Raw genomic sequence first — 17,605 nt, forward strand, 5'->3', positions numbered from 1 at the left:
CCATGGACGCGGTGGCGCGAGACCAGCACACGCAGTCTACGCGGGCTTACGTGAACCCAACAGGCGCACAACCTAAAGTTCTCTTCATTCAGAGCGGGAAGAGAAGCTGACCATCTACTCAGACTTACAGTATATACTTCCTGTGGAATCAAGAAAACTAACACTTTTTTTTTTTAAAACGATCTGTTTATTGTTAAACATTTTTCTTTTTTTCTTTTTTTTTCTTTTTTATACAAAATTTGGTCCACTGCTTTCATAATTCAGTCTCAGCCAGGAAGGACAAAGAAAAACAAACGCGAAAAAAAAAAAAAAAAATCCAACAGGCTTCCTTTTTCCCCCTTTTAAATCTTCTTTGCATTCACTTATGAGGTGTCCTTAAGAAATAAGACATTTATAATATTTACTCTCTGCATACAGATCCATTTTCACAGGGGCGAATTTGTCATTCATTACACTCTATATTGAATTTGTGTTGCTTTAGAAATGCGTTATGCGGCTACTGATGAACAGTTTAGGAAACACTGGCCTTGTGTACTTACACCCCCGGTGTAGATGAGCTCACACTTTTGACCCCAAGTGAACTCTATACGAAGGGTGGGGTGAGTGTACAGCTGTGTGCAAGCTGGGTCCCATCTCCCTCCCCTGCGCATCTTCATTTCAGATCCCCCAATACTACATGGACCTGGTCCTTACCAGCAAAATTTCCTGGATGCACCCAACACACTACAATCATAATCATTAAGCAAAAGAATAACAATAATGGAGATAATTAAGCAATTAAGAGGAAGATGGAGAGGGATAAACCTGCAAACACACATGCCTCAGAAAATGAATTGGATGTCCTTGGTGCAGGGTATGAACTGCCCTCGCAATAAGCAAAATGCGATACAATCCACGGGTAATCGGTTGTCGATATAGGCCCAAACCAGAGCTATTTGAACAATAAACAAAACAGCAGTTAATGCATATATATCAATAGCATAAGGAGAACCAAAAATAGTAATAGTAATCATACTCATAATCAATAATAATAACAAACATAAAACAACTCTCTCAATATAGAAAGTCATTCCAGACAGCAGTCCCTCAACCGTCCACCAGGGGTGCAGGGCTACAATCCACTGGCCACCTTGTCTGCATGGACACCAGCAGTCACCTTGCATTAACTGAATCTCAGCCTTTTCCTTGGTCACGGCTCCGCTCAGCCCAAAGGGCCCGTCTGTTACTGCTCCAGAGCCGCAGAGCCATGGTGTTTGTCAGCAGCCTTGATACCACAGCTTACATTCTAGCCGCAATGAGCCCAGCGAGCATCTGGCCTATCTTACTACACAACATCTAATGTGCGCTAAAACCGCCGGCTGACGACCTCCAGAGAACTGCCAGTAAGACACTGAAAGATCTTGCTGGTCTTTTCTGGAACTGCACCAGTTACTCTGTACAGGCAGGCGACTTCATAGTTCAAATCAGATAAAAGGTGATTACGGTAGAAGACTCTCAAAACACACCAACATATTTTCCTAGGTTAGTTCTTACACAATGATTAATGAAACAAGTTAAATATAAAAATTAGGAAGAAGCTGCAGTTTGAGGTACAGTCGGCACTGGAACCAGTATTCATGGAGCACAAACCAGTTTGCACCATGTAATATCCACTTTTATTCCAGTCTATCAAGATGTTCAAGGTTCTCCCCAAAGACTCGCACTCCTTATTTTTCTGCTGTTTTCAGTACATTTCTGACCAGGATTATGGATCTCATTCACTATAAGGTTCTGCATTTAAATCACCATTGTCTGGAATGACCCTTACAAAAACAAAATGTCTACTCATCTATCCGTACAGTTCATATAGTATAGCGTAAGAGTCAATAAGAAGTTGTACTATGTAATCCATACAAGTATGATCTTATTTAATTAAGCATAATGGCTAAGTTGTCTATTATTAGTATACAGATTTATTTTGGATTTATATACCTTATATACGTATACATGTGTATGCGTAAATATACACACACATACTTTTATATATAAATTTTCAATGATGGCATATAAGGACAAGTGGTTAGATGATATTAGCAAGTTATATTCATTATTCTTGAACTTCTGCTAACTTCACCCACTTCAGGTGCCCCCTTACAAAATTCCCCCATAATAAAGGCTTTGTCTAGTCGACCTCGAGTATACGCATAGTGCACCGACCAGCCCCAACTAAAAATAAACTGCTAATCCCGCTGTACTACAGACCAAAATTCATTAAAGTAAATTTACCAAACTTAAAAACCGCGATTAGCATTGGAGCAGGATACCTTCAAGAATTTATTTAAATGCTGACGTGTGTACAGGCCAGAGCGCCCCCACCACCATGTGGTCGTCTGATAATTATGGCTAATTAGGCCCTTCTCAGCACTGTGGCCCTTGCCCACCTGCCGTCACGTCAGAGCTGCCCCCCCCCCCCCTGCATGGACCGAGGGGCGTCTGCTGACTGCCAAGTGAGAGGAGTCTGGTCCTGCGGTGGTCACCTCTCCGATCCCCAGAGAAACACCATGTGATCTGAGAACTGCTCACATTCGACAAGTCTAGTGTGACATCCATGTCCTGCTACCAATATGGCAGATAAAGGTGTGGGGGGGTGAACCTCGGTCCACACGAGCCCAGGGTTTCGCGGGGTCTCACACTACTGTAGCTGTACAACTGTTTCAAGACTTTAATCATCCAGATGCTCGCTCACGTTCTCTGGTGTTTCTCAAGGCTCTGGATGACCAGGGCTGGACTCTCTCTCTCTCTCTCCCCCCCCCCCCCCACCGTCACCCAGCCTGCGAGGACTCGATGACTCTGCCTGTGTGGGAGCTGCTGGGATCTTACCTGCTTGTCTCCATTTAGGCTCACTTCCAGCTCTAAGGGACAAGTGTTGGGGAAGGATGTAGCAATCATATTTGGGGGGTGGGGGGGGCAGAGAAAAGAAAAGAAAAAAAAATGTCCTCTTCACCAGCGCTTTAACATGTGCACCTCTGACTCTGCGTGTATCGGTTAAGGGATGTCGGAAGGGCTTCTCGATAATAGAAGTCCGACACTTTTTCCGCTTGTACGTGATTATGCCTGTGTGTGTGTGTGTGTGTGTGTGTGTGTGTGTGTTCGGCTATAAGCGCCATGGCGACTCAGTCCTGCAGGAGGAAGTTGTACTTCCCAAAGTCGATATCGTTGGGCGCGATCAGCATGTCGTCACGGGCTTTGGCCAGCTTACGCCGCAGGAAGTCCCGCCTCTCCAGCCACTCTGTGAGCTCCTCCTCGCCATGGGCGTAGTCACAGCTCACTCCGTCCGGACAGCCACCCTCTAACCTGGTAAGCACAATTGTAAACAAGACCACACATTCATATCTTTGTGGGGACCGTCCATTCATTTCTATGGTAAAAACCCTAAACCAAACAATGACAACCTTAACCCCTTCCCACCCGTAACCAAACAAAATACAGTGGTACCTTGGTTTGGGAGCATAATTCGTACCGGAAACGTGCTTGTAATCCAAAGCACTGGTATGTCAAAGCGTATTTTCCCATTAGAGATACTGGAAACTAGAGGCCGGCCGATATTTGGCATTTTTTAATGTATCGGCATCGGCCGATATCCTTGTGTAGTACGCCGGTTTACAGACAGGCACGTCTGTGGGCAGCCCTGTGTTATTGTTGCTGGGAAAAACGTGACCCATACTGCCTTGTGCAGGAACCCAGCCAGAAGTTTTGGAAGAGTCCTGGGAGAAAACGGTAAGGCTTAAATTCTGATCTTTCAAAGACCTGGTTTGCTATGAAATGTTGCTTTAAAAGAAAACGCGAGCACTTTTGAAAGAGAACGCGAATTACGTGTTTGGGAACTGGTGTAATGATAATGAGCCTTCAACCAACTGTAGCCTACAGGTAACAATAACCCTCCTCTTCTCTCATCTCCCTCACACCATTCACGATTCTTTTCAGAGGTAAAGTGCAGGTTAATTTGTTTTACGTATTTTTACTTTATATTTTGTATTAATTTTTATATGAATATTTTTGGGTTGTGGAACGAATAATCTGAGTTTAAATAACAAAAACACAATACAACTTAAACTTGGCTTGGTGAAATGCTGCCATACAGGATTAGATTTTTATCTTACAAGCCAAATTTACAATCAGAATAAAAAAATAACTTTCCCATACTACATAGCCTTGTATGCAAGGACAACGTGAGCCCCTAGTGATTGTGACATTGTCGACGGATAAACCCGTATAAAGGATAGACATGTTTAATGAGGAAACTGCGCAAAGTCGTGCACTTTTTATCTAGACATCTAACAAATTATTTGAATCTCCGCTGATTTTTAACAATTAAAAAACCGTCTGTGAGCCCACCAACAAGCACACAAAATTAACTCTGTCAGAATCAATGATTCTTATTTTGTAGTACGACTTTCATCATAACTAACGGAATCACTGCTATCTGTTGGCTCACTGGAATCTTTTTCTTTTTGTGCGACTTCAACAAGCAACCTATCCAATGACAGCTGCTTTTGCCTCCTTTTCGATTTTGCGGAAATGTGGACATTGCATTGTTATTAAACAGTTCATCGTACGCCCTTATTCAGGTGGTGCTTTTCTACTAAATTTTGACTATGATTGAGGAATGCAGACCGAGACGGAACATGGGAAACGATTACCCACAATCCCGCAGCGAGAGAGAGAGAGAGAGAGAGAGAGAGAGAGAAAGAACCATCGGTTCAGTTGTGATCACGTGACTAGGCGGACAAAGTGTATACGTAATACTCGTATTGCAAGACCTCGCTCGTTTATAAAATTTATTAATTTTTGCTTGTCTTGCAATACACTTGCAGATCAAGTTACTCGCAATCTAAGGTTTTACTGTACAAGGCTTCTGGAATTTATAGTTTTTGATAGTTTTATAAAACTGAGTTTCACCTTGTGGGGGAGTAAAAAAAAAAAATGATCCACAAGGCCAAAATCACAGGTTTTCAGATTTTTGGGTGATTAGTTGTCATTGTTGACACACCACAGCACAAAGTGCACAACAACAAAATGTGTCCCCTGCATTTAACGCATATGTGACATAGCACGGGGCAGCTAATTCAGCACCGGGGGAGCAGTGCTTGGGGGGGGGGTACGCTGGTCAGGGTACCTCAGTGGTCAGGAATTCAAACCAGCAGCAATCTTTCAATTACAAGTGCACTTCCCCAACACACACACACACACACACACACACACACACACAGCTAGCTAAAGCAGCTAGAATCACAGCGGGATTCTGCTTGAAGGAGAGGCTGTCGATGACACAGTGGAGCAGATGGCCGCGACACCCAGCGGCAGAGACGCTCCCTTTCCCTCCGTCTAACCGTAACCTGAGAGCGCCTTGCTTTAGTGGGGGTCACTGAGGGCGAGGGACCGCTGCGGCACAAACCGTACTCGGAGATCCGCTTACCTGGGACAGAGCGTGAACCTGGGCCCTGGGAAACGGTGCATCCACGCCAGGCCCTCGTCCTCGGCCTCGCAGCTGAACACGCGGTCCTTGTGCTTCTCCGAGGAGATGTGCTGCTGCCACTGGCGCTCGCTGTTGCTGTGCTTGCCACAGAGGCGGCAGTGGAAGCCGCTCTGGAAGGATACCGCAGGACTGAGGAGACTCACACTCTCACCGTAATATACAGCGACTGTACAAGGCAATGGCTTGGTCTCCTTCAGGCCTGGACAGAGAATCGCCCATGCCGATCGCTCACCATTGGCTCCGCGTAGTCCGTTGGCAAGGCAACGTGTTTCTCCTCTGGAGGTGGAGTCACCAGTGTGCCATCCGGGTGACGGTTCTGATTGGTCAGCGTCAACCACATGTCATACATCTGCTGCATGTCCCGCACTGAAATGAGGCGAAAAGGCCAAAGCTGAAATGATGCATCTGCCATATTGCTGTGCTGTTGGGAGTTTCTCAAAGGAAAATCTGACTCACTACGGATAAATACCCATAATGCATTGAAAAATAGTGAACAACGTACCCTATGACGCTGCCTGTATACATGGTGAAATGTAAAGGTGATACCTGGTGCAAGAGAGCAACATTGTTGCAACTAATGTGAGCACATCTTTAAAAATTAACTAGCGATCTCTGAAAAGCCTGAAGCTGACATTTCAAAATTAAATAATTCAATAATTGAAATCCCTGACAGGCTCACACACTCAAGTGCACCTCATGCCCTTTATCCTGTTTATGTTGCTGTGTTTAGCCATCTCCAAATGTCAGATGTCAAAGGTTGCTAGGATACAGACACGGAGCATCGCGGAGTGTCCTGCCTGAAACCATCGTTTTGATTTGCTAATTCCCTACACAGCGCACTACCTGTGTAAGGAATCCAGAGTGATCATGTGAACCAAACCCAATGACTAACCTATTTTCCGGAAAAAAGGGGCAAGCAAAATGTAGGAATACTGACAGATAATACAAAAAACAAGGTCATAGCATAGCTCTTGCCCTGTTTTTTCCAGAAAAGAGGTTATTCTTTGTTTTTGGTATGTGTATCTGGAGTTTTGGCTTAGGGATTAGCTGGGAGCTGCTGCAGCACAGTCCATCACCGTCACTAAATGGGGGGGGGGGGGACTCACGGTTGTTGTTCTTCATGTAGGTCCAGACGTCCCTCTCCTCCAGGCTGTGGGCGAACGAGCAGTTCCCGATGTAGTGGCATTTCTTCTGCTTCATGACGTGGACGCACATCTGAATGGAGACACGGATATGGAGATAGATTTATAACTAAAGCAATCGCACTTAAATGTCACAGTGATATTGTAATTTTATGAAACGCAAATCCTGATCTGGTAATCAGGAGTTGCAAATGTGTGCCTGTGCTTACTGCCTAAGTTTCAGGAGTACAATCCTCATTTAACATTTATGAATCCTAGTTTCCCAGTTTCTGATGTTCAGGTTGCGATTCTGCATTTCTGTTTTCACATTTACGACTTCAGCACTACATATACGAATCACTGGTTAGCTGAGGAAAGTTACACTGCCAGTGGCCAATGGGTTTTAACAAAAAAAAAAAAAAATCTCACTGTCATTAAGTAATCATTAATGTAATTGTGCGTAAAAAATAAACTGCAAATCCGAAATCGCACTGATTTTTTTTTGTCAAAACCCATTGGTCATTGGCAACGTAACCTTCCCCACATAATTAAGGATTCATCAATGTAGTACTGAAGATGCAAATGCATGAACCGTGATTGGCTCACGTCATACTGCTGCGGGTAGCTCCTGGAGAACGGCAGCGGCCGAACCACCACCCACTTCTTCTTCTCAAAGGACTTGACCAGCAGCACCCTGCGCTCTTTCGTCCAGCTGGAAGGAACAGTGGGAAGAGACAGGGTGAGGGGATGGAAAGTGGGACGGGTCAAGCTTCTCTCTGATTGGTTCCCATGTCCTGCCGACAAGCCACATGCTACCTACCGAATGATGCAGGAGGACAGTGAGAGACCCCTATGTGTGATACCCCGCCCCCCCCGGCCTGGAGCCCGCCTCCCACCTGTGCCGGGCCTTGGCGGTGCAGTATTTGAGCGCCTTGTCGGGCTCGCTGACCAGGCCGTCCCTCCAGCACTGGCCGCACACAAACTTCATCTTCAGGTTCAGCCCGCGAGCTCGTCCGCCGCCACCTCCTCCTCCTCCGATGGCATCGCCGCCTCCTCCTCCGCCTCCCCCACCTCCTCCCGCCACACTGGCCGGGGCCGGCATGTGCAGAGGCTGCGGATCAGAGCCGGTGGCAGACCAATGTTAAGCACAGTAAACTAGGGGAATCCCCGTGGGGTGGGAAAAAAAAAAAATGGCCAGTTTGCCTGTCACGGCTCGTCACCTTCTGCCGCTGCGCGCTCTGCTCCAGCCGGTGCCAGTGCCTTTTCGACTCCTGAACGATCTCCTCGTGCGTGATGCCTACCGAGGTAACACATGGGGCTTAGAGCCAATCAGAAGCAGGGACATTGGAGGCAACTGCCTGAACATCCAATAGGAGCTGCTGTTCATAACGCTGCTGTATTGGTAGGGCCTGATTTTTCTCTTTAATCCAAAACAGTGGTGCGATGGCCTTTTGTTCCTGTTGCCACAGTGACAGTGAAGAGTGCGTGTCTGTGCATGCGCACGTACCAGTGTCCTGCTGCAGCACCCAGCACTTGAGCTCGATGACGGAGTGGGCGAAGGAGCAGCTGTCCTCGCGCTGGCAGCCGTAACGCACCTCGTGGCGGCACACGTCGAACTGGCAGAGCGGGTGCAGCGGGCGTACTTTGCTGTAGCGCACGTTGGCCGAACGCACCACGTGTACCAGGCACCTGTAGGAGGGGACAGCCGGGGAGATTAAACGGGGCAAACCTTGGAGGCTCGATGCCGAGTAAATTTCAGTGGAAGAGAGACAGACGTGGGCGGGGAAGACTGACTTGTTGTCATCAAATGGGTGCCGGGCGGTGAGATTGGAGCAAACCGCGAGGTTCTCTTTGCTCCGTTTGCTGATGATTCGAGGTTTGCTGTCATAACACTCCTAGGGGGAGGGGGGGGGGGGGGGGGGGGGAGAGGAGAGAGAGTGTGAATGAGTGAGTGTGTGTGAAAGAGCGTGTGAGAGAGCGAGAGGAGCGCAGTGTAGGTGTGTGGAGTGACTGCTTGTGTATGTGTGTGTGGATTAAGTTTATATCACATTGTGGGGACCAAACGTCCCCCACAATGCAATAAAAGCCAGTTATTTTGACCATTTTTCAGGTCCCCACAAAGATCTGTGCAATCCAGAAACTGAAAATGCCTAGAGTCTCCTATCTTGTCTGGTTACTTATGGTTGAGGTTAGGGCTGGGTGGGGGTTAGGGCCATCATGTTGGGAACAGAGTCTTCCCCGTAGAAATGAATGGAGAGTCCCCACGAAGATAATTAAAAAACCTGGGTGTGTGTTTGCGTGTGCGTGAGCATATGCGTACCTCACAGAGGAACATAAACATGCCCATGTGCAGTTGCAGCAGCCGCGTGACGCTCAGTGCCCGCCTCTCGGTGCTGCCCAGCGGGTCGAACAGCAGCTCCCGGCTCAGAGCGCCCTTCCGCTCCTGCGTCCACACGTCGATCTCCTCCTGACAGTAGGCGAACGTGCAGTTCTCTCCATACTTGCACTCTTGGCGCTCCTGCACCTCTGTGGGGTGGGATTATAAGGAGCAACGTTAACACATGGCACTCACACACCACTACAGAGTGCATGTGATCTTATAAGAGCTGGTGGCTAAATAAATTAAATTATTAGGTGAGGAACTAGCAGCATGATAACCTAAACCAGCCCAATTGATGCTTCTAGCTTAGCTGGGAGGCAGAGAACTTTAGCTTCTTCTCTTCATACCTTTGCAGAGCACAAATGCCCCCAGGAAGTTGTTGCGGGCGGGGCGGGGCCGCACCCTCTTCCAGGTGGGGTCTTCGCTGTCTTTGAGTCGGCATAGCAGGATGTCTCGCTTACAGCGGTGCGCCGCCTCTGGCTGGTACTTGTAGTCCATGACCCGCGGGCCTGAGCGGAAACGGAGAGAGAGGGGTGCTGAAACTGCGAAGGGGCCCCACCCTGCTTGCTGGCTGCCATGGCCAGGGATGGGAAGGGCGGGGGCTGCCTGGATCCAAGGATGCTAGTTTGAATCCCTATGATGGCACTCAGGGACGTAGCTAGAAATTCTGGGCCCCCCCTCATAAAACATCACCTTGGACCCCTATTTTTTATATTCAGGGGCCCCGATAAAGTGCTGGGGCCCCTCAGTCTGTCAGGGTCTCTCTGCCCCACCGACACCCCTGACGTACCCAGTCTGATATTTACATGCAGGATGTACCTCATTACCCACAGCACCTGCTACATGCTAAAGTAACAGGCTAGCCTGGGATGGGCAGGGGGGCGGAGTAGGGCCGCATTACCGATGCGGCTGTAGCAGGCGGGACACGCCTGACGGAACTCGTGGGTGGCAGCCAGTGGGTTGCGGGACAGCAGGGAGAGGTTTGAGCCGACTGGGCCATTCTGCATGGAGAGAGAGACGTGCCGCTAAATGAGTAACCTCATCGTTTCAGCTCATAAATGTGCTCTCCAACCATTTTCACAGCTCAGAATAAACTAAAAACGCAGTTTAAATGAATCAGGTACAGTACTATGCAAAAGTCTTAGGCAGTTAAATCATCTTCATTTTGGTGCAAAACTATGATTTTATGTCTGTCAAAGGGTGTGAGCTTAATTTCAAAACCACTTTTAAAGTTACCCCAGTATTTGCAGCAACCTTTCAAAACACCCACGTATTTTTGGCATGATCACTAGCACACCGTTTTTGGATCATCGATACCTCACTGACCTTTTTTAAACTTAATTAACTGAGCAATTTAACAAACATGGAACGGCTGAGATGCCCCAGAGGAGAGGTTTGGGAACTGAACCGGTGTTCATCTAGCCATCCAACAATATTAGTAACTTTATGGAGAACGGGAGAAATTCTTGATAGTTTTTATTGTTTTACTCTTAATTTGCTTATGTTCTAATGTTAAATTGTGTTTTTTGTTCTAAACACCCATAAAACATTTCCTTTGACTGCCTAAGACTTTTGCACAGTATGGTATGTAATAAGGAAACATAGAGAGGGGCACTTGTGAACAAGATCCAGAAGTGATCAGACCTGTTCACTAAGCCATGAGCAACGACCAAGAGAACAAATCTCCACATACATGTGGTTGGAGCGAGATTTTTCTACAGGATTCCTATGCTCAGTGACAAGAAGGATAATATCTCCCAGGCGGCTTGGGAATGCCTGCGGATTCCCCAGAACAACCTAGAATGAATCTAAAGCCATGGAAAGACCATCGGCACGCTGCCACCGCGACCAATACAGCGATGATGATGATGATGATGATGATGATGATGATGGGGCAGACATGCAGCTAACAGCATCTATAAAATCTTTCAGACTGACGTCGCACTTACGCTATGGGAAGATTTTGTATTCCGCAGCCCGGGGATGAAACTATGCGAGACTCTTCCTCCTGAGGTAAAGTGAAAGAGGAAAGATCATGATTAGTACAAAGAGAATGAGCCCTAAAGATGCCATTCTGCCTGTTATCTTGTAATGCAGGAATGAGGCCGAACAGGACTGCAACATGACAACTGCATGGCACTGCAAACAAAGAACCTTAATGTCTACAAAAAAATGCAAAGAAACTAGACTTGCAACTTTAACAATGGAAGTGCGCTTATGGCTAAATTAACAGTATTCTAACTAGACCTTGAATTAGAGCTCCTGACCTTGAATTAGAGTTGTTAGACTTTCAGATCACAAACTGTACAGCTAGGATTAGAATATCAACAGCATAAAACAAAACATTTCAGACTAAGAACAGAAGAAACAGACAATGCGACATCAGAATATTTACTCTATTACTTCACTTTCGACGTTTACTGGAAATTTTTCTAAAGGGACTTCATGAAACAACCCTCCGTTAGCTTAGTACAGATATTTCTGATGACTGTGTTTGACCCCTGATGAAACACCACACTGAAAAGACCAAACCGCTCGCTGCCTCTGGTCATGAGGGTTAATTATATGAAGCAGAGCCGTAACAAGGTCTCAACATAAAAAAACAAAGTCTTCCATACTACGTACCACTTTAATATAGCATCAGCTACCATGAAACCAATAATTTAGCCAAAGTACAGATGCTCCTTGACTTATGATAGGGTTACGTTCCTGAACCCATTGAAAATATCGTGAGTCAAATATGAGTACGATATATGACACGACAATCTTGGGCGTTTAGTGGACCTAATAGGCTTGGGAAATTTTGTTTAAACACAGAAAATTAACACCAAACGATACACTGTGAAAGACTGCATGAGATGTTAAAGCTCGTGATCACGAGAGACTGGGAACGTGGCTGTCCCCATTGCCAAGAATCAGAAGTATTATACGGCATATTGCTGGTGCGTGAACAGATCAAAAGTCAACTTTCATGACTAATGAATGTGCATCCTAAAATCAAAATATCATAAGTCAAACCATCGCAAAAGCAAGGAGCGCCTGTATACGATATTTTTTTTATGTTGGGGTACAAGACTCTTCCCAGTTACCCCCAACAGGCCACCACATCCATCCATCTATCAATCAATCAACTGACCAGGAAGGGTGAACTCTGACAAGGAGTCCAGTGTCCCTCCCCCACCAGCCCCAGTCGAGAAGGAGTCCAAGGAATCCAGAACTTGACTGGAGCCATCGGCTGTGCTGGGGGTGGAGAAACTCTCCAGGGAGTTGAGCGTGCTGATGGAGGAGTTGAAAAAGGGGGAAGGCAGCTGGGGCGATGAAGCAGGTATGTTGGAAGAGTAGGGGGGCCGCAGGCCAACGGCTGTGTTGGGAAGGTTGGTAGGAATGGCACCCTGGACCGGAGAAGACTGGAGAGAAAAGAGGCAGAAATGAGACAAACATAATGAAGAGTTATGGAACCATTTAAAGATTAATCTGACCCTTTTAACTGGGTGAGATTTTATTACGAAAGAAAAATTCAAGACGGGCCTGTTTGAGTTTATTTTGGATTTTAAAGGATCAAAAATAGATCATCATCATCATCAAAATGGGGACATGTGGAGGAGAAGCCTGCGCTGTGACCGGTCGCCGCAGGGCTGAGAATCGCTGCACTAAATTATTCTTTCAGCCTGCGAATAAAAACATTTCATGAGTTTGTAGGACTTTCCCTGGGCGGGACGGCAAACGGACCTGCGCAATGAGGGAACTGGAGGACAGAAGCGAGTAGGAAAGAGCGGGAGAACAGGCAGGGGTCCGATCTACTGTTGGGTGGTCTGTATGGTCTGTATCCAGTGACGGCATAGAGTTGCGTTTTACATGACCTCACCATGCGTTGAGACGTTCAAACCTCCATATCTTTACAGCATTTTTCAGAATCTTTGGGTGTTTTTCAATATGTGTACTTCACCATACAGCCGTTTTACGTCATCCTCCAGCTCCAATATTCAAGAACATAAGTACAGAAGACGGTAAAAAAACCCTGGATGTCATTCTTGCCACATCGGTTGCATCCTCACCAAACAAGAGCAATCCCATGATTCAATGCAATTGTTATTGTCAGGCAAGATGGCAAGATCGGTCTTAACAAGAACACAAGTACGATCTTTGCTTTCCTGGTACTGAGAAAGACCCTTTGTTTGAATGGAATTGAACTATACTGTTCAGCTTAGGTGATAAATGCAGTTACCGAAATTGTCACTCACCCCGCTGACTTCAGCCCCCTTGGGGATGCAGTCCAGCAGGCCATCGATCTCCCCTCCGATGACCTCACACTGCGCCAGGTGCTCCGACACTGGCACAGAGAAGGGCACGCGAGGGGTGCCCTGGTTGGGGCTCTCGGGGGAATCCTGGGGCACCGTGGGGCCCTTGGTGGGAGAGGGAGAGTCGTCGCTGACGGGGATGGGCGTGGCCAGCGGGGCCGGAATGCACTGAACACTGGATATTCCTGCTGAGGGGAGGCGGGAGGGAGAGAGTCGACCAGGACGAGAAGAGACGAGAGGAAGAGCACAAAGAATCAGAATGCAGATGCAAATAATTTAAAATGCCCATAAGAAAAATCACATATAAAACAGGGTACCTGAGCTGATGTCACTTAAAGATTCCAGACCATTAGCAGATATCTGGGGAGAGAAATTGTAAAAACTCTTGAGCATTAGCACCTGGAAATATACAAGATTTCTTTTCCCCGTTGTCTGCAAGTCAGGCCCCCCCCCATCCCCCGTCCCCCTTTACCTCTTCAGTACTGTTGGTGTCCCCATTGCTATCTCCCCCACCTGTGACAGATTCGGCCTGTGAAGAGCCACGGGACATGCATATAAACACATGTGAGCTACATTACCGATCCAAGGACCTGAGGACGGGGAGTGCTGGTACCTGCGTGCGGACATAGGCTTTACGGATCTTCAGGCCCAGTTTAGTGGCGAGCTCCTGGGCCAGATCACTGACCTGCTTGTCCTGTAAAGAAACACCCGCACATGAATATCGATGCATAAGGAATTAATACACATATGTTTACAAAAACATGTTTGGGTGAACTCCTTTAAATATTACATACAAGCGTTACCCAAGTCGCAAAATCCATTAATTCCCATGCAGTCCCACAAAATGGAAAATTTCTGCCAATTTATCAACCCTTATGTGTTGATAAAGGGTCTGCATCTTTCATAAATAAAACACGACCACTTTGGCTGGTAAACTCTGCCCCCCTACTCCATCCCTGTCCTCTCACATGGGGGGCGATGAGCAGGCAGGCTGTCCCACACTCATAAGCCTCCCTCAGTCGGCCCATCTCCTGCAGGCACAGGGTCTTCCTGTACATTGCCCTGCGGCTCCCCTCACAGATAGCCAGGGCGCTCTCGCAATCCTGAAGAGCCCTCTCATAGTCTGTCTGAAAGTGTGAAGGACACAGACATAGTGCTACAACAGAGAACATAAGAACATAAGAACTATACAAACGAGAGGAGGCCATCGAGCTCGCTTGGGGAGAACTTAACTAATAGCTCAGAGTTGTTAAAATCTTATCTAGCTCTGATTTAAAGGAACCCAAGGATTCAGCTTGCACTACGTTATCAGGAAGACTATTCCATACTCTGACTACACGCTGTGTAAAGAAGTGCTTCCTTAAATCCAGTTTGAAATGTTCTCCCGCTAATTTCCACCTATGGCCACGAGTTCTTGTATTTGAACTAATGCTGAAGTAACTATTCGGTTGAACAGCATCCAAACCTGTTAAACAGCAAAGTCGTCAACGACGAAACAGCAAAAACCCTACACACACTTCAGGGAAATTTAACTCAGGGTCTGGGATATAAAAGAATTATTTAAATAGTATAAAAGTCAAAATAATACTAGAGTAGATACAGGACAAACATTGCATCCTTGCCTGTGAAGCAAAATGTTAAATAGTATCAAAATAAAAGAAAAATGAAGCTGATGTTGCACTACTGAACAAACCCATGTGTTGCCACGATGGCACCACAATGGCTGCTGACACTGAAACACTCACGGTGTTGTAGTACGCCGCCGCCCTGTTGACATAGAGGCTCTCCAGAAGTGCAGGGGGGATGAGCAAGGCCTCGGCTTGAGCGTAGCGTGCCACACTGATCCCCTCACTGTAGTTAACCGTCGCATCCCTCCAATCTCCATCACGGAAGACTGCGTTGCCCTCGTCGAGCAGATTGCAAACTAGCTGGGTCAGGAACGCCTAAGGGAGATGCCAGGGAATCACTTACGGCAAGCAAGGAAAGGAATGGATGGTGAAACCATTACTAAACATTTCTAGATGCAGATGTAAGACTAGGAAATTACAATTAGTATGAGCTTCAACCAAAACATTTTAAGTCAAACCCAAACTGTACAAAACAAACAGGCTGTTTAGTATTGCTGTCAGATACTCAATTAAACAATTTCCTTCGAGGATAATAGTTTTCTGATGCTGAAAAGTGACAAGCTGCGGGATCCTCTGTAAGTCAGTTACAATAAATGTTCATAATAAGGAAAACGAAGATTCTTCGGTAATTTAAAAAAAATACCTCATAGCCTTCGGGCTCTGGATAAGGCAAAGACGACCTGGCACATGAGACAAACAGTTAGCATTACAAATAAAATTGTTTTCCCTCCAAGTGCTATCAAAGCATTCTAAGTACAAAGAAACAAAAATACTATCAAAATTTGTGGAAGACAAATAGGATATATAATTGTATTCAGACGCAGTGAAACTATCACAATAGACCAAGTAACTTGTTAACTGGCCAAACTAGAGTTTCTTACTGTATAAATCCAAGGGCTTTCTGTATTTCTTCCTTGCGCCTCTGTCTTTCCAAATCCATTACTGCACAGGGTAAAGAAAGAGCTTTTGTTATTTTTCATGTCTGAAATTAACACATGCATATTTAACGTCAGCGATCGACTCTGATCGACAAAAATACATGTTAATAAGTATGTGCTGCCAGCCAGGTCCGCAGCCACGGTAGCTAGCTGTATATAAACAACGCACCTTCCAGTACGAAAAACCCACACGTATTTAACCATTTTTCAGCCGTATAAATTCAGGTTTATTTGACATTTGTAGTGCAGACATTTGAATTCTGAAACATGAAGAGGGACAACACAAAAATATTATCCCCGACACGTCCAAACGAGTAGAACTTTCGTGCCTTTTTCATGGCCTATCGCATTTGGCTCATCCCCGAGGTCGCCTACAGCACCGGGGCCGCGTCCGGCACTCTGAAAACGGCCGACCTGAAGCGCTTAAAGCCGCAGGACGCAGACGGAGCGCGTCTTCTTTCAGGAGAAACATGCAGTGACTCAAAGTGCATTAAAAACACAAAACTCCGATTCCACTTCGCCCCCTCTCCAACTAGCTAAGCTAGCTGCATATAAACGAACTGTGGTGACCTGCACATTTAAACTTCCTAGAGTTGTATTTCTATTACTTAAAATGGGGAGGTGTGCTTTTTAAGAAACCAACAACGGCAATATATCGATTTGACAAGAGTCTGCGTTTATTTCCAGTTTTCACAGTCATTGTAGCGAGTTTTACAAGCTAACTAGCTAGCCGCAATGCCTCCATAATATTTTGGACAAACTGGATGACAGTTTAGCATTACCTAGCTGTCTCACGCAAAAGACTGGACAAAACCGATGGTTTCATCAACACTGGGCCTGACGTGTGCAGATACCGAGCAATATCGAGCTTGATTAAAATAAAAACAACAAAATAAAATCTGCTGCCCCTTGTCCCGGAGAGATGAGTCAATGTAGAAAAATACCCAGGCTAGCTTAGCAAGTAAACATTCCGTCATCGTCTCCAGAACGTAGTAGGCAAACTCAGTAGGTAAACTAGATAACTAGCGATGCATACGCTGCCTTGTAAATTATATCAGGATACTGCAGTTATATTACTATTAAATAATTTAGCATTAGCTAACTCACACTGCAAACATTCAAACAAGCCGTTTTCCCCAGCATGCCATCTAACCACCTACCTTCCACAGAAACAGTCGTGTAGACGAAGACCGTTATGCGGTGCAGAAATTAAACTTTGCACATTAATGTTACAAGTGGTCCGCTCCGATCCTACGGTCTCATAATTTCGGGACTTCTACGGCCATAACACTGCCGTGCACGGACACAACATGTGAGTACTCACTTTCAGTTCTTTTCGGACGCTCTCAAGTTTGCGATCTGTCCCCGGGTCCTATAGACAGTTTAGTTTCAGGACTCTCACGTTTGCATCGAGACTGGAACCAATCTGTGGAGCTAAGCATGCACACGACGACACTGATAAGTATCCGTAAGTTTCCGATACATCAGTGTATCTTATGACGTATTACACCAAATGGATCTGTCAGTTACGAAAATTTAAGAATCTTTAATTATACAATTGTTTGGTGCCCGTCTGTCAATTCCATATTATTTTAGATAACATATGTGCTTATAAACGACTCACAGTCCTACTGCAGCTCTGCGATATCCTGCAGTATCATTATGTTATGCTCGACTCCACTACTGGCCTCTGCTTACTTTTATTAAATGAACTTCAACTCCCGT

At 46.0% G+C, this 17,605-nt stretch overlaps 1 protein-coding gene across 3 annotated transcripts; it reads right to left on the bottom strand.

Annotated features, from left to right (window-relative positions):
• Positions 1-14: 14 nt before the first annotated feature.
• Positions 15-17,589, bottom strand: LOC111853236 (zinc finger CCCH domain-containing protein 7B-like). Of its 3 annotated transcripts, XM_023829947.2 has the most exons (24): positions 17,505-17,589; positions 17,205-17,314; positions 15,824-15,884; positions 15,586-15,622; positions 15,060-15,257; positions 14,283-14,441; positions 13,928-14,008; positions 13,787-13,843; positions 13,632-13,674; positions 13,258-13,502; positions 12,153-12,423; positions 10,966-11,024; positions 9,918-10,017; positions 9,364-9,525; positions 8,957-9,162; positions 8,431-8,531; positions 8,144-8,325; positions 7,857-7,933; positions 7,533-7,747; positions 7,243-7,348; positions 6,622-6,730; positions 5,748-5,881; positions 5,456-5,625; positions 15-3,333 (listed from the first exon to the last, which is right to left on the bottom strand). In XM_023829947.2, the coding sequence occupies exons 3-24, from the start codon at positions 15,880-15,882 to the stop codon at positions 3,153-3,155; spliced, it is 2,952 nt and encodes a 983-aa protein (XP_023685715.1). In that variant the 5' UTR covers positions 15,883-15,884; positions 17,205-17,314; positions 17,505-17,589; the 3' UTR covers positions 15-3,152. The 3 variants fall into 3 exon arrangements, with proteins under 3 accessions (XP_023685715.1, XP_023685716.1, XP_023685714.1); XM_023829948.2 differs by lacking the exons at positions 17,205-17,314; positions 17,505-17,589 and adding an exon at positions 17,041-17,198 and having other exon boundaries at positions 13,258-13,499; XM_023829946.2 differs by lacking the exons at positions 17,205-17,314; positions 17,505-17,589 and adding an exon at positions 17,041-17,198.
• Positions 17,590-17,605: the final 16 nt, after the last annotated feature.

Source organism: Paramormyrops kingsleyae, chromosome 22, assembly GCF_048594095.1.
Source record: "Paramormyrops kingsleyae isolate MSU_618 chromosome 22, PKINGS_0.4, whole genome shotgun sequence".
In the NCBI taxonomy this organism is placed as follows: Eukaryota; Metazoa; Chordata; class Actinopteri; order Osteoglossiformes; family Mormyridae; genus Paramormyrops; species Paramormyrops kingsleyae.